The 23584-nt window shown below is 45.7% G+C and overlaps 2 protein-coding genes and 1 long non-coding RNA gene across 4 annotated transcripts in view; 2 read left to right on the top strand and 1 right to left on the bottom strand.

The window, feature by feature from the left end:
• The window catches only part of Czib (CXXC motif containing zinc binding protein), a 14739-nt gene extending 13625 nt beyond the window's left edge, over positions 1-1114 (top strand). Inside the window, exon 9 of the transcript XR_007211610.1 lies at positions 1101-1114. The gene's annotated coding sequence lies outside the window, so the exon portion shown is untranslated. The remainder of the gene's footprint in view (positions 1-1100) is intronic.
• Positions 1-23584, bottom strand: part of Cpt2 (carnitine palmitoyltransferase 2) — a 24823-nt gene extending 1239 nt beyond the window's left edge. Inside the window, exons 1-5 of one of the 2 annotated variants that reach the window (XM_048351340.1) lie at positions 23303-23584; positions 15490-15570; positions 13848-13954; positions 9217-10521; positions 7454-7792 (exon numbers count right to left, since the gene is read on the bottom strand). In XM_048351340.1, the coding sequence (XP_048207297.1) occupies positions 7461-7792; positions 9217-10521; positions 13848-13954; positions 15490-15570; positions 23303-23445 (1968 nt within the window). In that variant the 5' untranslated portion in view covers positions 23446-23584 and the 3' untranslated portion in view covers positions 7454-7460. Of the gene's footprint in view, positions 1-7161; positions 7793-9216; positions 10522-13847; positions 13955-15489; positions 15571-23302 lie in introns of those variants that run through there. The other variant, XM_048351339.1, reaches the window with a different exon arrangement.
• Positions 8405-8884, top strand: LOC125355176. The gene is made up of 2 exons (XR_007211611.1): positions 8405-8556; positions 8774-8884. It is a non-coding gene; the product is annotated as an uncharacterized LOC125355176 (long non-coding RNA).

Raw genomic sequence — 23584 nt, 5'->3', positions numbered from 1 at the left:
TCAGGAGCCAGGCCCTAGTGGCTCACATTTGTACTCCTAACTACTCAGGGAGCTGAGATCTGAAGATCACTGTTTGAAGCCAGCCCAAACAGAAAAGTCCATGAGACTCATCTCTAATAAACTACTCAGAAAAAGCTGGAAGTGGCACTGTGGCTCAAGTGGTAGAGTGCCAGCCTTGAACACAAAGAGGCTCAGAGACAGCACCCAGGCCTTGAATTCAAGCATCAGGACTAGCAAAAAAAAAAAAGTGATCTTAAGCCACAATAAGAAACAACTGGAAGGGGCAGACATGACCGCTTTTTTTTTTTTTTTGAGTAGTTTATTGGAGATAAGTGTCTCACAGACTTTCTTGATCAGTCTGACTTTGAAATGCCGTCCTCAGATCTATCCTCCTAGATAACTAGGATTACAGGTGAGCCACCAGTGCCCGGCTCAATGCCTTTTCCTTGCTTAAAAGGAAATTACTGTCCTGGGTTGCCTCCTTTTTCCTCTCCCACCTTCCCTTTTATTTCTTCTTGTAGAGTGAAACCTGGTTGGGCCTGCAGCCCATCTTCAACCAAGGAGAAAAAGGTAAGACCCTTAATATTTTGCTATTGAGAAAGATAAATTTCAGACTATGATAGCCAGCCTTTTCTTGGAGTTTGTTAGCACCTCAGACTGTGCCTTTGAGTCTGACTATGTTTTAACAAGATTCCAGGAGATTTTAGTTCACATTCAATTTTGAGAAGCACATGTGGCAGATAGCTGAGATTTGTAGAGGGGCGTTTGTCCAACAACCTTGCCCTTGCTCTCCCCTAACTCCTCTGAAACCAGACATGACATGACGCCTTTTACAGAGCTGAGGATTTACCTATGGAAAGGCAAAGAATGAAACTGCACACTACCAAAAGTAGCATTCCAAGACACATTTCCACTCCATAAAAAGCAGACCTTCCTAATTTGAGAATTAGAATGCTCTACATTGGAGATAGAGAGCTCCTATTCCCTGAAGATATTCAAGAACAGATTATAAGAGCTGGGTGCTGGTGGCTCATGTCTATAATTCTAGCTACTCAGGAGGCTGAGATCTGAGGACTGTGATTCGAAACCTGCCCAGAAAGGAAAGTCTGTGAGGCTCTTTTTTCCAGTTAGCCACCAAAAGCCAGAAGTGGATCTGTGGTTCAAGTGGGAGAGCACTAGCCTTGAACACAAAATCCCAGGGATAGTGTCTAAACCCTGAGTTCAAGTACCAGGATTGGAAAACAAACAAACAACAACAAGAAACAAGGATTCAAGTCTCAGTTGTGACTTAAGACCAAACAAATCAGCATTGATCCTAAGGCATCCAAGCAAAGAATCTTTAAACTAGACAATCCTGGGAATTTTTACAGCTGTAAAGCATTTCTGTGCATACATAAAACCTCTGGAGGGGCTGGGGATATGGCCTAGTGGTAAGAGTGCTTGGCTCGAATACATGAAGCCCTAGGTTCGATTCCCCAGCACTACGTATACAGAAAACAGCCAGAAGCGGCGCTGTGGCTCAAGTGGCAGAGTGCTAGCCTTGAGCGGGAAGAAGCCAGGGACAGTGCTCAGGCCCTGAGTCCAAGGCCCAGGACTGGCCAAAAAAAAAAAAAAAAAAAAGAAACCAGGGACAGTGCTCAGGCCTTGAGTCCAAGGCCCAGAACTGGCAAAAATAAAAACCTCTGGAGAAAGAGGGAAAGAAAATAAAAGAATCTTTTCTACAGACAAATTCATGGAACTGAATTATCAGAGACTGCTTGGTGATAAATCTCAAGACTTTTTTTCTCTTTTGAAATATCTTAGACAGCTTGGTGCCCACATGGTGGGTTACACCTGTGACCCTAGCTACTCAGGAGGCTGAGGTCTGAGGATGGCTGTTCAAAGCCAGCCCCGGCAGGAAAGTCCGTGAGACTCTTATCTCCAATTAACCACCAGGAAACTGGAAGTGGTGCTGTGGCTAAAGGTGGTAACCTTGAGAGAAAAAGCCCAGGGACAGTGCCCAGGCCTTGCTGTCCATGTGGAGAGACCTCAGCGTAGGCTCTGCATTTACCTGTCACACTTACTTCTGCCAGGCTGTCTAGTGACAGCCATGGTCACCACCTGCTGTGCAGTGGGCCACATAGCTCAAGCCACACAGTGTGGGGCTCTAGGGACAGGATGCATGCTAAATTCTCCAGCATGGGAGCTTGCTCAGGTAGATAAACAATCACAATGCTGGGCTTCAACTGGGGTTTTCACTGTCCTCCCACAAATATTTCACTTTGACCTCTCCTGTCACCCCTCTTCAATTAATTATTAGTCTAGCAATGGAGATAGTTGCAGAAACAAAACAAAACAAAACAAAAAATGTTTGATAAAGACCAAGCAGGTCCAGATGCTCTGGGCACTAAGCTTTGGAGAGCTGCGATGGCCAGGGGAGTTTTTCAGGGGAGGCAAGTCCAGCAGAAGATGGCTAAATGAGTTGAGGCAGGCAGCAAGCTCAAGGTCCCAGGTTACCAAGACAACAAAATCATTACTAGAATCCCTGGCAAGATTGGATCTGCCAGGGGCTGGGAATGGTAGAGAGCTTGCCTAGCATGCATGAAGCCCTGGGTTCGATTCCTCAGCACCACGTAAACAGAAAAAGCTGTAAGTGGCACTGTGGCTTAAGATGTAGAGTGCTAGCCTTGAGCAAAAAGAAGCCAGGGGGGGCTGGGGATATAGCCTAGTGGCAAGAGTGCTTGCCTCGTATACATGAGGCCCTGGGTTCAATTCCCCAGCACCACATATACAGAAAAAAATGGCCAGAAGTGGCGCTGTGGCTCAAGTGGCAGAGTGCTAGCCTTGAGCAAGAAGAAGCCAGGGACAGTGCTCAGGCCCTGAGTCCAAGACCCAGGAGTGGCCAAAAAAAAAAAAAAAAAAAAAGAAGCCAGGGACAGTGCTCAGGCCCTGAGTCCAAGGCCCAGGACTGGCAAAAATAAAATAAAATAAAATAAATGATAAGAAGAAGATTGGATCTGCCCACAAAACATACCTTTCCTGGCTTTCCAGAAATATCCAAGGTCAACAAAAGGTCCCCTTAAAGAAGGCTAATAAAAATACTGATTAAAATCCCTAGGGGGCAGGCTAGGAATATGGCTTAGCAGTAGAGTGCTCGCCTTGCATGCGTGAAGCTCTGGGTTTGATTCCTCAGCACCACATAAACAGAAAAGGCCAGAAGTGGCGCTGTGGCTCAAGTGGCAGAGTGCTAGCCTTGAGCAAAAAGAAGTCAGGGACAGTGCTCAGGCCCTGAGTCCAAGGCCCAGGACTGGCAAAAAAAAAAAAAAAAAAGATTGGATCTGCCCACAAAACATACCTTTCCTGCTTTCCAGAAATATCCAAGGTTGGGGCTGGGGATATGGCCTAGTGGCAAGAGTGTTTATCTCATATACATGAAGCCCCAGCACCACATATACAGAAAATGGCCAGAAGTGGCACTGTGGTTCAAGTGATAGAGTGCTAGCCCTGAGCAAAAAAAAAAAAAAGAAGCCAGGGACAGTGCTCAGGCCCTGAGTCCAAGACCCAGGACTGGCAAACAAACAAACAAACAAAAAACAGAAATATCCAAGGTCAACAAATGGTCCCTTTAAAGAAGGCTAATAAAAATACTGATTAAAATCCCTAGGGGGTGGGCTGGGAATATGGCGTAGTAGTAGAGTGCTCGCCTTGCATGCATGAAGCTCTGGGTTTGATTCCTCAGCACCACATATACAGAAATGGTGCTGTGGCTCAAGTGGTAGAGTGCTAGCCTTGAGCAAAAAGAAGCCAAGGATAGTGCCCAGGCCCTGAGTTCAATCTCCAAGACTGGCAAAAAATAAAATAATAAAATCCCTGGGGCCATACAAGTTGGTGCCACGTCTCCATACCCTGCAGGTTCATCTGGCAAGAGCCCTGTACTGTGCATGTGTGGGGACAAGAATAATGACCTATTGGTTCCACAGTAATCTGAAAACAGAGATTATTCAGTCTCTGCCAGGAGCCAGCACATAAGTGGTCACAGCAAACCTAAGCATGTTCAGCTGTGCATCTGGTACCTTAGCTATACTTCTTTGGATGGGTTGAAACTGCCCACACCTACCCTCAACCTGAGTAAAACCCCAGCCAAAGCATCAGTGCTCAAACCCACTGCTTTTTTGTGGTGCATATTATTTTTATCTTTACAGACTATCATTTCCATTATACTTCATGACTTATTTGGATTTTTCTCTTACCAAGACAAAAGCCTAGGTTTCTCTGCATGACTTTCTAATAACAGGATGGGCAGGGGTTATGACCAAGGGGGTTAGACCAAGGGGACGGGAAATGGCGCCTGCCCCACTGTAACAACATGAGGTAGAACAGATCAGATCAGTAAGATCAGCTTCCTCCCAGCTCCAGGCCTCAATTGTTTCAGAATAGGGACTTCTAGGGCTGGGGATATAGCCTAGTGGCAAGAGTGCCTGCCTCGGATACACGAGGCCCTAGGTTCGATTCCCCAGCACCACATATACAGAAAACGGCCAGAAGCGGTGCTGTGGCTCAAGTGGCAGAGTGCTAGCCTTGAGCGGGAAGAAGCCAGGGACAGTGCTTAGGCCCTGAGTCCAAGGCCCAAGACTGGCCAAAAAAAAAAAAAGAATAGGGACTTCTAAGGGTAATAAAAAACCACTTACACGAAAAAAAAAATCACTGGCTACAGCGGGGAGGAGATGGACTAGAATGCGTGGAGTCGTTATACATTAGCCTCAGATATTCTATTATGGCAACACAAAATGGAGTAAGGCAGAATGTTTGAAATGGTCTAGCTTAAAACATAAGCTTAAAGTCACAATTACACGTACCAGAATGTCTATAATCAAAAGACAGATGATAGCAAGGATTGGTAAGGATGTGCCCACTAAAAGGAATACATAATGGTATAAAAGTCTGGATATCCCTAAACTAACCAGAGTTATATAATCTAGCAATTACACACCTAGGTATGTATTCAACAGATGAAAGATATATCCTACATATAAAAACTTGCAAATAAATCTTCATATTAGCATTTCCAAATACCCAAAAGTGTAAACAACCCAAGAGCCCATCAACTGGTGAATGGTATATCCATACAAGAGAATATTATTCAGTATTTATTTATTTTATTTTTTTGCCAGTCCTGGGGCTTGAACTCAGGGCCTGAGCACTGTCCCTGGCTTCTTTTTGCTCAAGGCTAGCACTCTACCACCTGAGCCACAGCGCCACCTCTGGCCTTTTCTACATATTTGGTGCTGAGGAATTGAACCCAGGACTTCATGTATGCGAGGCAAACACGTTACCACTAGGCCATATTCCCAGCTTCATTATTCAGTATTAAAAAGAGATGAAGCTGGAGCTGGTGGCTCATACCTGTAACCACAGCATGCAGGAGGCTGAGGCAGCAGGATCAAATGTCTTAACCCAGCCTGTGCCATACAGACCTTATTTCAAAAAAAAGGAAAAGAATGGGAATACTGACATACATATTAGAACATGGATGAATTTTGGAAACATGCTAATAAGCCAATCACAACAGGTCATTTGTGATTCCATTTATATAACGTGCTCTGAGTGGGGAAATCTGCAAACAAGGAGGTAACTATTGTCTAGGGCTTTGGGAAGTTAGGAGATTGGGAGAAAAGATTACTAATGACTATGCAATTTCTTCCTGGGAAGAAGATCAGACAATGTTCTAATTGTAGTGGATGGCTATTTAGCAGTAGACACGTTTTAAATAAGGAGACTCAGGTATGTGAAATATATATATAGCTATCTGGGTTTGTTTAAGATGTAAGCCTCATGATATATACCAACTTCCATTTGGGAATCCTGGGTGTACCTGAAAGAGAAGCCATTAGTCTTCTGAGAGGCTGGTTTGGCTATGGGTCTAGCAATGTACTCTACCTGTGTATGAGTCACAGAGAAAGCCATCAGGACAAAGCCTGGCAACTTCCTGAAGAGCTGCTCCTGGAATAGGCTGCTCAAGGGGGGGCAGCAGGATGTAGCTGAACACAGTTCACTCTCCTGAGCTGGGAGGCCAGCTGGAGGAGACTGTGATTACCGGAAGCCTGGACAGACAGGAACATGAAAGAAAGGGAACCTAGCAAGGAATCAAGAGAACGGGCCCTGATTCAATCACTTACATGTTTTCAGCTAAGCTCCCCCATCCTGTGTAAAATGGGAAAAATAATTGCTTCCCATTCCACAGATGACAAAATTAAATCAACCCATGCACAGGGGAGAAAAAAATGACTTCTGTACAAACCTGCAAGGTAGGTGTGAACTCCAAGCTTGAGAATTTAGTTAAGTGTCTTTGCTATCCTAACTTCATTCTAGAATCCTCATCACAGGAATCCAGTACATGACGGAAGGCAGTGGAGAACTATAGAGGACTCTTGAGCACTGCCTGGCCAGAATGCATTCCAGGCATACTGCCTAATACCTTCACCCTGAAAGTTTGCATTAGGCATAATTTTTCTGCCCTGCAAGATTCAGTTGAGGTGTTGTCTACAGAGCTGATACTATGGGCAGTCACTCTTCAGGTAGGGCCAGCACTTCACTAGGGAACAAGAGAAGCCATAGGTATCACGGAGCGGTAACAGACGTGGAGCTTCAGGTCTATGTGAGGTGCTTTAGCTACACTGTCAGAGATAATATTTGTAACATCCTCACAGGATGCAGGAATTGTACAGGGGATTGAATGAGGAAATTCACTGGAAGAGATGTGATGGACCAATCCCAGAACTCAAAGCCCAGCGTAACTCAGCCACCGGGGATACAGTAAGATTAAACACAAACAGACCCCTTCCTCTACAAAAACTAATATAGAAAAGCCCTTTCTTTAATTCTACAGCAACAGAACAACAAACTGGAACAACAAACAAAAGTCTACAGTCATTTCACTCCATAGAGAGGCTTTCTACTGCAAAATGCATAGATTGCTGTCTGCTACCTAAGGCCATAATTAACAGATAGCGTCAAATTGTTAGTTAAACACATGCCCACTGCTTTTGCCAGCCTGACAAAACTACACAGAGCAGTTCACTCCTCAGAGGAGGACACAGAAGGCAGCTTACTGCTACCTACACTTCCTACTGGAATGTTCTTCGTGGGGAAAATTCAGTTAGGAAAAGAAAACAAGAAGCCATCTCCATGCCACAGACACATTTTATTTTGGCTTACCAATAAATACACCTGAGTTATTTTTCCAAACTCTATCTCCTGATAAAAAGGGCTTTAAAATAGCAATTTCCTCTTATCTTTAGTGGTGTTCTAGTCGCACTCAGCCATGTCTACCTTAAAAACCATAATCTTTCAGCTCTGCCGACAGCGCTGGTGGCTCAGGCACTCTCGGTTAGTTTTGTTAGGCACAGAATGGCACCTGGGGGCCACATAGGCTCCTGTTTTCATGATGAGGAAGCAACAGAGACTTTCGACCCACCTAGAAACTATGTTTTGATGGATTTGCCTTCTAAGGCATCAAACATGTCTTCTAAAGACTTCTCGACACACTGGAGGAACTCCCGGGGATTGCGCCCCGGGTAGGAGGAGACATTGCAGCCTATCCAGTTGTCATGAACAGCATACCCGATGCCAAAGCCATCAGGCACCACGGGGGCAAAGCCGCCAAGGTTCACTGCCGGGCTGCTCAGGGTGCTGGTGGACAGGATGTTGTGGTTTATCTGCCCATACGCAGGGTCCATGTAGAGCTCAGGCAGGGCCATCCCTTTGGCTGCCGCCAGGTACCGCAGGGCAAACAAATGTCGATCAAAGCCCTGGCCTGTCAAGAGACAAAAAGTGAAAAATCAGACTCTCAGAATCTCCAAACTGAAAAGGCTTTTAAGAAAACCTCCCAGCTACAGTAAGGACCCCCCCCCCCCCACAGACACACTTCCTGCCCACCACATCCCCCCACCCCCACAGGCCCTGGAGAACAGGAAGGTCTGTCTACTTTTGCATTCATATCTCTAGCTCACTAACCTTCAGGGAGACTTATTCCAAAAAAGTTTGTTTTTTTAAAGAATGTATTTTCAGCTATCAACAGCTAAGATTAAGCCTGATGTAAAGAGAATGTTTTTGTTTAGGGGATGGTGGGAGAAAAAGCTGAGATAGGATCGTACTGTGTAGCCAGGCTGCCCTGAAAACTCATGATCCTCCTGCTCCCACTCCTGAGTGCTGAGATCACGCGTGCACACCGTCTCACCTGGCATGACTGTAATCTAAGCATTTAGGAGGCTGATGCAGGAGGATCAGATATGGCAAGACCATGCTAGGAATGAAAGAGGAAGAGAAGGAGGGGAGGGAAGGAGGGAAGAAAGAGGGGAGAGAGGGAAGGAGGAAGGGGGGAAAAGCAACCAAGGAAGGAAAGAAGAATGAACAAGTGAACGAACTAGAAACTCAAAAGTCTACATGTAAAAGCCATTGGAATGTAATAGAGAGGTTCTAATTTCTAATTGGAACAAAGTTGGAATTACAGCCTTGCTACTCCCTTGCTGTGCAACACTGTGCGAGTGGCCTTAGTTTGCTACCTTCAAAACAGAAAAGGTGGGCTGGGGATATGGCCTAGTGGCAAGAGTGCTTGCCTCGTATACGTGAGACCCTGGGTTCAATTCCCCACTACCACATATACAGAAAATGGCCAGAAGTGGCACTGTGGCTCAAGTGGCAGAGTGCTAGCCTTGAGCAAAAAGAAGCTCAGGGACAGAGCTCAGGCCCTGAGTCCAAGCCCCAGGACTGGCCAAAAACAAAAAAAACAGAAAAGGAAAAGACTAGAAGGTTTTGAATTCTTTCATTTCAAAGAATTGGACTATGAGATGCTCTGTGTCCTTTCTAGGTCTTGAATTTTTTTATCAGGAATAGGTGAAGAATGATATGGAAAAGTTTCCAAGACTAAATGATTTAGCAGAAGCTGAATTTGTAGGAAGTGAGTCTGATAACTAGCAAGTGGTGAGACTCACATCACAGCTAAAAGTGCCTTTAAGTAAGGGGAGAGGTCGCCATGCCAAGAGAACATTCTGATCTTGGTAGCTGGCTTTTTTCTAGGGTAAGGAAAAAAAATATTTTGAGAGGTAACTCCCACAGGGGGGATTTCCACCCCACCTCACCCTGCCACCAGTGATGGTGGAGAAATCAGCTGTGAGTGGACTATAACCAAAGTGTCAAGTTCCCCCCCCCCCCCGCCCCCCGCAATGCTCCCTGCCTCACCCATGGCCGCTTCTTTAGTCAGCTGCCCATGGTACTTGGAGCACTCGACCACCATCTGCTGAAGCTCGCCAGCACTGTGCTGAGAGGGCTTCCTGACGAAGGCCTCGGAGCACTTCTTCGTGAACAGGGAGGCTGGGCGGATGGTCTCAGTGCGGCCATGCTTGAAGGCCGCAGTGCTGCAGGACTCATAGGTGGCCACCGTCTTCCCGTACTGCCTCAGGAAGGCCATCTGGAAGGCCAGCTGGGCCACCGCGTCAGGGCTCAGCTTCTGCTTCTTTAGGAACTCCTTGCCACCTCTGTTAAACTGGATGCAGTCGATGGTGAGGGTTTTCATGGTAGCATCAAACTTTCCCTTAGCCGCCGCGATGCCAGCCTTTAAGGCATCATTCAGCTTGAAGCTGAGTTTCTGCACGGCGGCGGAAGAGTTGGCAGTGGCTGGCTGGCTCTGGGGAGTGATGGCGGGGGTCTGAGTGCTGTCTTTAAACACTTCATTGAAAAACCTGAGCACCGCAACTCCATCGCCCCACGCATGCTCAAAGTGGACGGCGGCAGTGCCATCCTTGGCCACGATGAGGTTAAAGGATTTATCATACCAGCGGTTTGTGCCATCGCCATGCAGCATTGTGTGGGACAAATGGATGAGGTCCTTAATGGGGAAGTCATCCAGACAGAGGCAGAACACAGCGGAGTCCACCTTCCTCAGCGTCTCCTCATTCCCACTCTGCATCAGCTTCTGCCTGAGCTCTGCCCACACGTCTCGGTTCTCACTGGTCAGGTACGCCAGAGGAAACTCAGGCACGGGGCTGCTGTCTGACAGGATATACTTCAGATGTGCCTGGATTTCTGAGGGGCTCACAATGTTTCCATCCCGATCCAGAACATCGAAGACATAGAAATGTCCTTTCCTTAGGACCAGGAGGTGTCTGGCCTTGTCGTTGGTAAAGAGTTCATCCCGGCCCAGCTTGGGAACACGCGTTGAGTTGAAAAGCCGGAAATACTGGGACATATCCAGTGGGTATGCATTGACCAAGTAAGCCCCGTACCAAGACAGAGAAGAAGGCACGAAGCGTATGAGTCTCTTAAACGTGTTTGTGTCACTCTTGGCCGGGTTCAGATGGAACACCTCGGGCTCCAGAAGGCCAGCTCGGAGTGTCTTCAGAAACCGGATGGCAGAAACAGTCATGTTGGTTGCCCTGATTAGCTGGTCATTATATTCAGATTTGGGGTCAGGATTGAATGACATAAATGGATTAAAGTTCAGGACAATGGAGTCTCGAGCTGTTAAATACATATCAAACCACGGACCTAAAAAAGAAGCCAAGAACATACAAAAATGAACACAATCCCTAAAAATAATATTTAACCAAAGAAAATTTATGCACAGGCAAAGGAAAAGACAACAACCTCAAGAGAGTAGAATTTCTTGATTATTTGGGGGCTGTGTAATAATTCATGACATATAAGTGGGATTACACAGTATGTGGTCAGCTGCATGGAGAATCTGTCACTTTCTGGGGAGGCGTGGGGGGAGATGGATTTGCTATGGAGCCCAAGCTGATCTGTATCTCTATCTGCTTGCCTTGGCCTCCTGAATGTTGGGATTCATCATCATGGCTGGCTACATTCTGTCACTTTCAATATTTTGGAGGTCCATCCCTGTTGTGGCATGTATCGGCTCTTTTTTAAAAAAGAAAAAAAAAGTGGTGGCTCAAGTGCTAGCCTTGAGCTGAAAAGCCCAGGGACAGTGCTCAGGTCCAGAGTTCAAGCCCCAGGACTGACAAGAAAACAAAACAAAAAGTGCTGAAACTAAGCAACTCAAGGGCAACAGGGAGGAGGGAAGAAATGAGAGAAAAAGAAGGAACAGATTACACTAAGCAAAAGGAAAGAAATGTACATATCGCCCGACCTGGAAGGGCACCTAGCACCATCGGGGCCTCCCCACCAGGCCCCCTGCTCGCTGCTCGAACGTGCGGCCGGCAGTATCTGCTCCGTGCAGGCGGCCTGGACGCTGCGCGCCACACGCGCCACACAGCTCACAAACTCATCCCCCGGGGCAGTGGGAAGTCCGCTCCTCTCTCTAGCAGCCAGGCCAAAAAGGCCAGCAGTCTCCACCAAGGGCGCGGCACATTTCAAGATCTTCCAGGCTCTCCTGGCTTGAGTGTCTGAAAAGTCCAATCCGGTATTTTGGAGCGTGGACCTCAAAATCTTAAAAGATGAGTCGCTCCATTGATTTCGGCTCTGCCCCATCGAGACATACATGGCTTTCTCCAATGGGGGTACTACACACCCCAGAATAAAATCCACAGCTCACCGGTAGCTCTGAGTCTACGTTTCCCATGCGCCATGCCCAATGTTGGGCGCCAATTGCAGGGCCCTCGCTCCCTGCGCGTCCTCTCCTGTCCCGTGGGTGGAGTAGCTGGGAAGTGCGCTAGTGTGAGAAGCTATGGACGGTGTGTAGTCGCGAATACGCCCACCCAGTCCCCTTACGTTTAAATAACGGACTCAGGATGCCAGGAGTTTCGGAGATCACGTCGCGTGAAAATCCAAAGATTTTAATTCAGGGCGGGGGTTTATATAGCAGTAATGGCGGCAGGAAGGGGAGGGATTTGGAGTGGCTCGCTAGGCACAGTGATAGGCTGATATGAGCTATCCATCCAAGAGTGACGTCCTAGGACCTCCCCCATGGGCTAACGTCACATCCCACAAGACCGCCCTCTGGGTTCCGCTCGTTGCCATCTTGGCATACATGCGGTCCAAGGCGGGAGGCGGGGCTGGTTAGAGTCACCCTTTCCAGTTCCGCACCCGGAAAAGGGTAGGAGTGGCTAATAGCCACGCAGCCCCAGGGTGGGAGAAGAGGCAGGTCTCTCGGGGCCGCCCCTTAAAGCCATAGCCGGAGCCCAACATGGAAGGAATTGTTTTATTGCTAATAATCATAGAGTTCATAAGCAATGTAGACTAGAATGGTGTGTACATCATTGGGAAGATTAAAAAATGATGAAAGCAAGGGGGGTAATTTGGGGGGAGGGAAGGTGGAAGAAAAATGAGGAAAGGGGTAACAAGTATGACAAGAAATATATATGTATTCACTACCTTAAGTATGTAACTGTAACACCTCTATACATCATCTTGGCAATAAAAAAAAACATTAATAACCCCCCAAAAAGAAATGTACTCACTACCTTATGCATGTAACTGTAACTTCTGTATATCATCTTGACAATAAAAAATTAAAAAAAAAAAGAAAAATGTGCTGAATAAAGTCCCATTGTAAGGTTATATAGTACATTTTGTTTATCTATCAGCTAGTGGGCACATAGGTAGTTTCCATTTCTTAGCAATTAAGATTGATATTGTTAGCTGGGCACTGGTGGCTCATACCTGTAATCCTAGCTACTCAGGAAGCTGAGATCTGAGCATTGTGATTCGAAGCCAGCCTGGGAAGGAAAGTCCTTGACGTGCTTATCTCCAATTAACCACCAGAAAACCAGAAGTGGTGCTATGGCTCAATGTGGTAGAGCACTAACCTTGAACAAAAGCACTCAGGAACAGTGCCCAAAACCTGAGTTCAAGCCCCACAACTGACTAAATAAATAAATAAATAAATAAAAAGGATTATATTGCTATAAAATTTCACATTCAAGATTTTGTGTAGACTTATATACTCATTTCTCTTGAGGGCATGTGTGTGTATATATGTATGTGTATATATCTATATCTATATCTATATCTATAGCTATATATATCTCCTTGATTATCTTATCCTTAATGGGGTAGAGGGTCACCAGTAGCTTTCTGTATATAGTATATTTGTGCATTCCCCCCCCCCCCCCGCTTTTACTCCAAGAGCAATTAGAAAAACAGCCAGTGCATGTGATCATTCAAACTAGTCCTTCAAAATCCTATGTGGGGCTGGGAATGTGGCTTAGAGGTACAGTGCTTGCTTAGCACACATGAAACCCTGGGTTCAATTCCTCAGTACAGAAAAAAACAGAAGTGGTGCTGTGGCTCAAGTGGTAGAGTGCTAGACTTGAACAAAAGAAGTTCAGGGACAGTGCCCAGGCCCTCAGTTCAAGCCCAGGACTGGCGCGCACGCGCGCGCGCTCCCCCCCCCCCCCCCCCACATTTCTATACAACAGAGAGAAAAAGATTGGGAAGATTTCTGATTTCCACCCTAGCTGGACTACAAAGTAACAGTCTGGCAGATATAAAATGAAGTAGGAATGGAAGGATGAAAGACTAATGGATCCAGGAAACAATTAGTTGAAGCAAGCTAGTTTCGGGAGAGTTGTGAGCAGTGAGATTTGAGAAAGCCAAGAGTCCTGATATGAGGACAGAGGACTAAGTCTCCATTTTCTCAAGCAGAACCACTGCTTAGGTTCTGTGTCCACCGTATGCATGGAGAAGGCAAGCCAATGCTCTTGAGCACAACTCCAGTCAATACTGAGGAGGGCCAGAATTCACTCAGCCTTGATATTTACTTCAGGAAGAGGGGGCAGAACATTCCTTCAATGCTGGTCTCACTAAAAATATTTCTGAGACCAGAATAGGAGTTTACTATTCAGAATTTCCTCCTTTAGTTTCCATTATGGAGGCTCTGAAGAAAAATCATGCCCACAGTCCAGCCTATATACCTGAAATGTAGCTTGTGTGTTTATTCTGCTTGTCCTGAGCAACCAGCTTCTCGTGCAGCTCTTTTCCGATCCCATCTTCAAAACTCTTACATAATTGTTCTGTTTTCCTGAAATGTTCGAGAAAAAGGCAGCATGAAACCATGGTACAAAATACATGATTCAGAAAACACAGCTAGGCAATGGTGGCTCACTATAACCCTAGCTACTTGGGAGACTGAGATCTGAGGATCATGGTTTGAAGCCAACCTGGGCAAGAAAGTCTGTGAGATTCTTATTTCCAATTAACCACCAGAAAATCTGAAGTGGCACTGTGACTCAAAGTGGTAGAGCACTAGCCTCGAGCAAAAGAGCTCAGGGACAGTGCCCAGGCCCTGATCAAGTCCCACAACCAAAAGAAAAAAGAAACACAGAGGGAAGGCAGGAAGGCAGGAAGGCAGGAAGGCAGGAAGGCAGGAAGGCAGGAAAGAAGGAAGGAAGGAAGGAAGGAAGGAAGGAAGGAAGGAAGGAAGGAAGGAAGGAAGGAAGGAAGGAAGGAAGGAAAGAAAGAAATTATTTAGGTTCATGGCCAAAAACTCATACAGAGAACCTGGGAATGAGATCAGAAAGTACTTCTGAATAGAAAAACAATCGACCTTAAAGACACGGGATTTAAGATTTTCTTTTTTTTTTTTTTGGCCAGTCCTGGGGCTTGGACTCAGGGCCTGAGCACTGTCCCTGGCTTCTTCTTGCTCAAGGCTAGCACTCTGCCACTTGAGCCACAGCGCCACTTCTGGCCATTTTCTGTATATGTGGTGCTGGGGAATCGAACCCAGGGCCTCATGTATACGAGGCAAGCACTCTTGCCGCTAGGCCATATCCCCAGCAAGACACGGGATTTAAAAAGAGAATGTGAAGAAATCTATCCTCTGTTTAAAGGGATACTCGAGGAAAACAGCCACCTTTGTCACAATGATCCAAATTCAGTAGACCAGACTTGATGTCTTCTCAAGCGTAGCCACATCCATGTCTGATGGTGTACTATACTCCCCTTTGCTTTGCTTTAGTAATAAACTTTCTTGGCCCGGCACCAGTGGTTCACACCTGTAATTCTACCTAGTAGGGAAGCTGAGATTTGAGGAACATGGTTCAAAGCCAGCCCCAGCAAAAAAAAGCCAATGAGATTCTTATCTCTAATTAACCCCCAAAAAGTTGGAAGTGGAGGTATGGCTTAAGTGGTAGAGTGCCAGCCTTGAACAAAAAAGCTAAAACACAGTGCCTAAACCCCCCAAGTTCAAGACCCAGGACACACAAAGAACACTTGCATGCACACGCACACACACACACACACACACACACAGAACACATGCCCCCTGCCAATGTTCACACGAGCCAGCCTCCAGGCGTGCTTGAATGGTAAAGTAGGAGTCTGGCATTCTGGTGCATGTGTTCTCTCTTGTTGAGTCTGCTGAGAAGAACTCGCTCCTCAGGGCTTGGTGAAGTCCTTCATGAATGAAAAACCATTTCCTGAACTTGCAAATGCATAAGCTAGTTCCAGGCTCTGGAAACCCAGTCAAGCCACAGAGAGTTTGGTCCACCACACTTTCCATCTTCTCTTAAGCCCTGCCCTGCCCAACCATGGTCATTCAGGGTTCCCAATGCTTACGTGAACTGGTTATCATCCAAAAGAGGCCTCTGTGCACTGAGGTATCTCCTAATGGTGTCTTCAAGTTTGGGGATAGGAAGCCTAAGAAGAGAAAGCAAAGTTGGTAGAAGGCTAATAACATATAGATGGCACTAATTATCTTCACAAACCAAACCGGTCAATAATTTCCCTACTAAACACCAGCCAAAAACCTTTGACAGGGCTGGGGATATGGCCTAGTGGCAAGAGTGCTTGCCTCGTATACATGAGGCCCTGGGTTCGATTCCCCAGCACCACATATACAGAAAATGGCCAGAAGTGGCGCTGTGGCTCAAGTGGCAGAGTGCTAGCCTTGAGCAAAAAGAAGCCAGGGACAGTGCTCAGGCCCTGAGTCCAAGCCCAGGACTGGCAAAAAAAAAAAAAACCTTTGACAAATCATAATTGATGGATAGGGGCTAGGGATGGAGCTCAATGGCAGAGCACTTGCCCAGAGTTGCCTTTAGACTTCCATAGATAACCATTTGCAACCTGTAACACTACACTTACATCCACTAAGTACACAGAACCCAAATAGGACCTTAGCTACCTTTCAATTACAAGGTGCTATTTATTTAACATTTCTTAGGACTTTTTTCTAACACTGGGGGTATAAATGAACGTTTGCTTTTTCCTTGTTAAAAAAATTCTAAATTAGAGACAATAGCAGTGTGATACAATTAAAAAAAATCTTTATTAAATTCCTGAAGATAGGTATAGTGGCTCACATCTATAATCCAACTATTCCACAGGCAGAGATTGGGAGGATCTCAGTTTGAGACAAGCTTGAGGAAAAAGCTGAGACCCCCATCACAACAAAAAAGAAGAGTGTGGGATGCACACTTAGTTGTACAGTAAACCCACCATATTCTCAGATTTATTACAAAAGATTTTGACCAAATGTGGTCAAAAACATAATAATAATAATACAATAAAAAATCAGAAGAAATTACATAATTAAAAATTTTAAACCTCCATACATGCACTATGTAGCTGAGTGGATTTGGGAAAGCTCTTAGCCACGTGTTCTCGTTGGTTGTGTGATCTTGCAAGTATTCCCCTGCCTTTAATTTTTGTGCAAATAAGCCTCCCAAAAGCAAATGGTGCCCCAAAGCAAGGTTAATATTGCTAATCCTGATATGCCCCAAAGAGCACATAGTGTGCTTAATTTAAGTGAAGATAGTGGATTTGTTATAAGGTGGCAGTTGGGTGGCATCGGGGGCAGTGCGAGTCAGGCTCCTGTAGGAAACTCTGTGTCCTAAGCTTTCTCTCAGCAGCATCCTCAGCATTCATGGCTTTTCCTCAATGGTGGGCTTCTTGGAATCAAATGCCTCTGGAAGCCCAGGGTCTACTAATCTAGCTACAAAGCTATAGATAGGAGAATCATGGTCTAGGCCAGCCTAATGAAAAAGCTTGAGTACATACCTGAAGAAATAACTAAAACAAAAAGGACTGAGGGCATGATTCAAGTAAGTTATAGAGCACCTGCCTAACAAGTGTGAGGCTCTAGAGTTCAAACGTAACACCATTTTTAAATCGCCCTTCACTTATCTAGCAAGCACAAAGCCCTGAGTTCAAATCCCAGTACTGTATATTAAAAAAAAAAAAACTTTGTGATTAATTCTCACATTGTTTTTTTTCCCCTTTAATGGAGGCCATTAAAAGTCCTTCATTTTATGAAAATCTTGATAGCAGAATTCTTTCTACCCTAATTTTACTGTTCTGTGAAGCTTATAAGAACTACTAAAACAGTGGCAAGAAAATAATATTTGCAATCAGGCCTAGACTTGGATTCCAGGTTTGTCAGTTTATTTAGTTATGTGGTTATTGAAAGCATAGGTCCCAGAGGACCATGCAGAGATAATCACAGGCAGGAGAAGAAGGTTCATAAGGAGGTTTATTAGTGGGGCCATAGTTCCCACGGGAGAGGGAGCTACATGGTGTCAGCACCATGTCCAGGTGGCAGCTTCTCTCTAGGGAGGTAAAGGGGAAGTAGTTAAGTAGTGAGTAGGAGTGGCTCATTAGGTATGGGTGGATCTGGGGGCTAGTGGGAGGAGCTGAGGACCTAAGGCTAGGGAAATGCTAACATTCCCCCATTTGTTGTTTATTAATAACAGAGAAGGGGTACCAGGCCGGGAGTATGGGCGGAGGTTGTTTCTTCTGGAGCTACTTCCTGCTGTAAAAGGGCAAAGTAGTCAGGGGTCCCTGATTCGTCATTTGGCCTGGTACCGTCCAGTTTGGTTGGTAAGTCCTCATCATTTCCACAAGAATGGTTATCAGGGCCAGTGGGTGTCATGGTCTCCTCTGGCTACCTCCTGCAGGCGGAGCACCTCCCACCTTAGTTGCATGAGGGTATAAAGACCCCCCTAAAAGAGAGTTCAGGTGCCATTTTCCTCTCCTTTGTGGGAACTTGGCCTTGCCGGTCCTGCTGGCAATAAACTCTTTTGCTCTACGTGACTTTGTCTATGGTCTGTGGTTCTTCTGGGACAATTTTCCTTTCAGTTATAGTGGCAAATTAGATGATGTCTCCTAGATTCCATTCTGGCTTCTGACCTAGAGAGAACTCACAGAACAATCAGCAAGATAGATGCCTGACACATGGTAAGCACTGAACACAGTGCACTCACTCAACGAATAGATATCCATATGCCTTCAGATAGCTAGTGTTCTCTAAGTCCTTCCACTCCTTCCCTTCCTCCCTATTCTGACACCTCTGCTTTAGAAACAAGCCTGTCTGCTTCTAGTTCCTTCTATGCATTCAGCAACATCCAGTATAGCCTCAGGAAGCTGTGCTTCTTCACCAGCCCTTCTATCTGACTTTGGGAACATTCATTCCATGCTCAACAAGTGACTTTGTATTCTGTAACATATTCTGTAGTCCTTTTCTTTTCTCCTCATCTTTCTAAAGCTTGTTATCATGAAAATGTCACTGGCCTTTGGATTTCTCCCTAAAAAAAGCTATAGCTATTCTCCAACTTCCGGAAGAGACCAGGACCTGGATTACCCCCACCAACTTGCCATGTAGTTAAACAAGGTTCTTTCCTCTCAAAACTATTGGTACCACCTTGTCCCCCATTTTTATCTCTATTATATACTCAAAGGGGAGGTGGGCAGGGAACAGCTCTCTGGAGATGAAGGCCTGAGCTATAGCATTTATGGGATCCTGTAATGCATAAATACTCCACCATGGCCAGTTGCACGCTACCATCACTGAACACAGGGCCAAGAAAAGGTTTGCAGAATTGGATCTGTAGATCATGGCTATGTAGAGAGGGGCCACTTCGGATTCTGTCTCTGAAACCACTTCTCTGACCTCTACTGGCTCATGGGCCAGCACAGAGTAGACTTTTAATAAATGGAAGCTCATACATTGGCTTAAAAGCCAATTGGAACACAGAAGCCATCAGCTGCATGCAGCTCTTTAAATTCACTAAGATAAATTGAATAAAATGAAATTTTCAATTCCTAAAATAAATAAGTGCCAGTTGGCACTGGAGTCTCTATTTAAAAAACTTGCAGCCTCCACAGGCTTTGTATCTTTACTATCCCTCCCCCAGCTAATCCCCATTTGTCCTAACAAAGATGGAAACAAAGAAAGCACTAAGCAGATTGACTTGTCAGTCACAGGCTATCATTACCCAGTCTACTGTCAGCAATACCACTTTGATGTTCTTCTTGCAAGCGCACAGCTAAAAAGCCCTTCCCACAAAATAACTGTGAGTTCCTTATTTTCTTCCTCTGATTTATTCTTTACTCTCACAATTCCTTGTTCAATAGGTTTCTTAAACACTTCATAAACACCTTTTTGTTATACTAAGAGCTCCTAAAAGCACTCATACTGGGAAAATCAAATAAAAGCCCTTTTCTATGTGTACAAAACCTAGAGTATAATTGGGATAGTGTTCACCAAATTGCTTGGGAATCAAACTATTTTGGAAGTCAAGGTCAGTCTGATAATCATGGCTTTGGGGTCATAACATGAAGGTTTCTACCTATTATCCTCCACATTCCTGTACACACCGCTTCTCCTGCCTCTAGCATGAATTCTAGAAGCCTGCCTATTATGGCTTGAACTCTAATTATCACTCAGTGGTTAGGAATGAAAAGAAAACAAAGATAGCTGACATTTATTACTCTCTCCTATCCATACTCCAGGCCATTTCTAATTACTTTGGCCTAAAATGGTGATTCTTTGGGCTGAAGTGTACCACAAACGCCTCAACACTTCTGACTGTAACCTGTACTCGTCTTTTCCTTCCTGCTCTCTCTGACTGCGTGAACTTCAGATTCCAGCTCTTGTGCCATCTCCCCTATGACGCTTTCTGCGCTCTCCCAGGCACTAAATCACTCCACCTCTAAGCAGACATTCACACAACGCCTAGTTCTCTTCTGGCACATTCTAGACAGGCAACAAATGTTTACAACCGTTAGAGTTGCATAACTGAGTACCTACTGAGTACAAACTGTGAGCCAGGTTCTGTACTAAGTACTTTGAATAAGGGTATATTAACATTCCCATATGGTGGTTAAATGACTTCCTGTCCACACAGCTAAGAAGGACAGCTGGGATTAAAACTCAGGTCTGACTGCTGTCTCATGATCTGCCCACCACAGGATGCTATTTCCCTCTTATCACATTATATCCTAATTCTATTTATCTGTCATTTCCTCTGAGGTGCTGTAAGCACCTCAGCATGTCTGGTGGGTCTCCAAAACCATCCCCCAAAATACTTATTAAATTAATGAGGTCAGGCTAATCACTCTTTCTCTCCTCAGGAAAGACTATATTAAGATACCCCTTAAAAATAACAGCTAGCTGGGGGAGGGGAAGGGGGGAATGAGGGAGGGGATAACAAACAGTACAAGAAATGTACCCAAGGCCTAACGTATGAAACTGTAACCTCTCTGTACATCACTTTGACAATAAATAAGAAAAAAAATAACAGCTAGCTGAGCTATATGCCTGAAAATTGTTATAATGGCAAATTTTATGTAAGGTACATTTTTATCATAATAAAAAAAAGCCAAAGAAAAAGATAACACTGAAGCAAATGACAGTACCAGAGTTCCTAGAGGAAAGAGTCCAAGGTCACCTGATTAAAACGTGGCAGTAATGAGAGGAAGTGCCAGAGCTATTGCTTTATCTCGGGCATCCTATCTCAGTCAAAATAGCCCGAAGACCTGTGTGTGGCCATTACACCTTCATAGATGACTGTGGCTCTAAAGTTTAATGAATTTCCAGCCAAGCATGGTGGTGTACACCTGTAATCCCCATCACTGGGGAAGCTGAGGCAGAAGGATCATGAGTTCAAGACCAGCTCCAGCTACATCATGAGATCCTGTTTTAAAAAAATTTTTAAAAAGAAAAAAGCAGGAGTGGGGAATACTGCACACCTGTGATCCCAGCTACATGGAGGTATTGGTAGGACCTGGGCCTGAGGCTGCTCTGAACAAAAAGCCTGGTAGAATGCCTGCCTAGGAAACCTGGATTCCAGGCTCAGAGTTCAAATTCCAGTGTCATGAAAGAAGAAAAAAAAATTAAGTGAATTACCTAAAAATATAGCTAAACAATGCTAGATACATAAAGAATCTGAAACTAGGTTTAACCAGACTTCAAAAGTAGAGTTTGACCTCAACATGAAATACATTTTACCAGTCCATAATCTCAGAGACAAAAGGAATTTCATCTCATCTACCACTCTATATTTAGTTCGTTTTCAGAGGCCTAGGTAAGGTTAGTTGCTTAAATCAGTGAACACTGGGATTTTTTATATGTCCATATTTTTTATATGATCCTAAAGATCTTTTTGTGTTATGTGTGGGGTTGGAGTGAAAGATTCTTAATATTTTTTTTCCAGCTTTTCAATCCTGAAATGCAGTGGGAGGAAAAACTCTCTGATCTTAAACCTGGGTGTGGCACTGCCCAGCCTCAAAGTCAATGACCAGCTGACTCAGCTTAGCAACTGAAGACCAGCTCTGCCAGTCCTCACCTTTCCCCCACATACAGCCACCACAGAGACACACAGGCTGAGGAGGAGACAGGCCCCACAGCTTTTCTCATGGACTCAAAGACCTCTTCCTCCTACCAAGTTCAGAGACTCTCTTTTCAGATTGTCTTAGGTGCTTGCCCAGTGTAATTTCACAGGAAATGATCTTGCTGAGGCCACAGTCGGCATGATAACTCCCATAGCAACCCAGGGTCTGGGGCAGATGCCTGTGATATACAGTGTTTTGTTCTTTTCCTGGGGAGGAAGTACTTGCCTCAAGCCCCTTGGTGGGGGGATAGCTGATGGCAGTTTGGTGAGAAAGAGAGCGAGAAGTGTTTCTGAGACAAATTTGGAACTTGGCACTAAATGAGAAATGAATAGAGAAGACAATTTAGTTTGGGTTTTAGGATGTGAAGGGAGTTTCCATTATTAGAGGATATCTGGAAATTCATATGAAGGCTGGGTGATCAAGGGGAAAAACAACAACAACTGGAAACCAGATTTAAGAAAATACTGGGTGGGCTGGGAATATGACCTAGTGGTAAAGTGCTCGTCTCATATACATGAAGCCCTGGGTTCGATTCCTTAGCACCACATATATAGAAAAAGCCAGAAGTGGCGCTATGGCTCAAGTCGTCGAGTGCTAGCCTTGAGCAAAAAGAAGCCAGGGACAGTGCTCTGGCCCTGAGTTCAAGCCCCAGGAATGGCAACAAAAACAAAAAAAGAAAATACTGGGTGAGGGAAGGGGAGAGAAAAATTTATTGGGATTATATTTTGATAGGGCAGGAAGATTCTGGGTAAGGTGTTGCAGAAGTTGGGTAGCCCAAGGTGAAGGGGACTGAGAATTTGGAAGGGTTTCATATCTAATTTGAATAAGATAGTTGGAGGGGGGTTGCAGAGAGTGGTGTCTAGAATTCTGGGAAAGTGGGATAAAGTAGATGAAAGAAGATATTGGGGGGGGAGGAGCCTGAGTGGGAGGGTTGCTGAAGGTTTGATGGGGGTAAAAATTTCCAGGTGCAGATTGGATTTGGCAGTTAGGATAAACCGGGTGCTGGTGGCTCATGTCTGTAATCCTAGCTACTCAGGAGGCTGAAGTTTGAAACCAACCCCAGAAGGAGTCTGTGAGCTTCCTATCTCCAATTAACAAGCAAACAAACAAACAAAAAAAAGTGGGAAATGGAACTGTAGCTTAAGTGCTAGAGCGCCAGCTTTGGGCAGAAAAGCTAAGGGATGGTGCCCCAGACCCTGAGTTCAAGCCCCAATACCAATACCTTCCCCGTCCCCCCAGAAGTACAATGAGGTTAAGGACCAACATGAGGGTGTGCAGTGGAGAATGATGGTGTAGTAAAACAATGGGATACTGGAAGAATGGGGAGTGTAGGGCAGAAGGTACTGAGTGGCAGAGGCCTGGGAAAAGCTGAGGAAGACTATACAGAAAACTGGCCCACTCATATGTGAGCCAGTCGTGAAAGTACTCCTGGAGGATACCCTAGTTGGAGGTTGGCGCTGGAGATATTCATGTAGCACACTTTTCAGGGAGAAATGCGAGGGACTGGTGGGAAGTTGGATTACTGAGGAGGAATCTGAGAAGGGCTCAAGTTGGAGAATCTGAGCACAGGAGGATTCTGGGCGAGAACTCGAGGGTCCTGAGTGAGGTTTCTGCGCAGGTCATGAAAATGACAGGCCTTCCCGACTGGGGGAGGTGGCTGCCTCCAAGCTAGAGGCTGAAGGGTTGGAAGCGGGTTCGGCAGCTCCGAGTCAGGCCGGGGCCGATCCCCAGCCCGTGGCGGGAACCGGGAGGCCGGGCTCACCTGGGCAAGCTGTCCTGGTAGTGCATGGTGGGGACGATGCTGTGCTGTAAGTACGGGCCGGGCCCGGAGCCGGCGCTGAGGGTCCGACAAGGGGCAACCGGAGGTCCCCGGGGCCAGGCGCGCAGCAGCAGGCGGGGCATCATGGTCCCGGGCGGCTGCAGCGGCGAGAAGAACAGCGCGGCGGCCGAGGGAGTTTAAGGTCCAAGTAAAAAGCGGTGGTTCTCCGGGCCCAGGTCACCGCGAGGCGACTCCAAGTCCAGTTGTCTCCGCCCTCAGGGCCAC

The sequence above is a fragment of the Perognathus longimembris genome, chromosome 7 (genome assembly GCF_023159225.1).
Source record: "Perognathus longimembris pacificus isolate PPM17 chromosome 7, ASM2315922v1, whole genome shotgun sequence".
Lineage (NCBI taxonomy): Eukaryota > Metazoa > Chordata > Mammalia > Rodentia > Heteromyidae > Perognathus > Perognathus longimembris.
The sequence above is the reverse complement of the archived record's forward strand: the minus strand, read 5'-3'. Positions and strand labels throughout refer to the sequence as shown.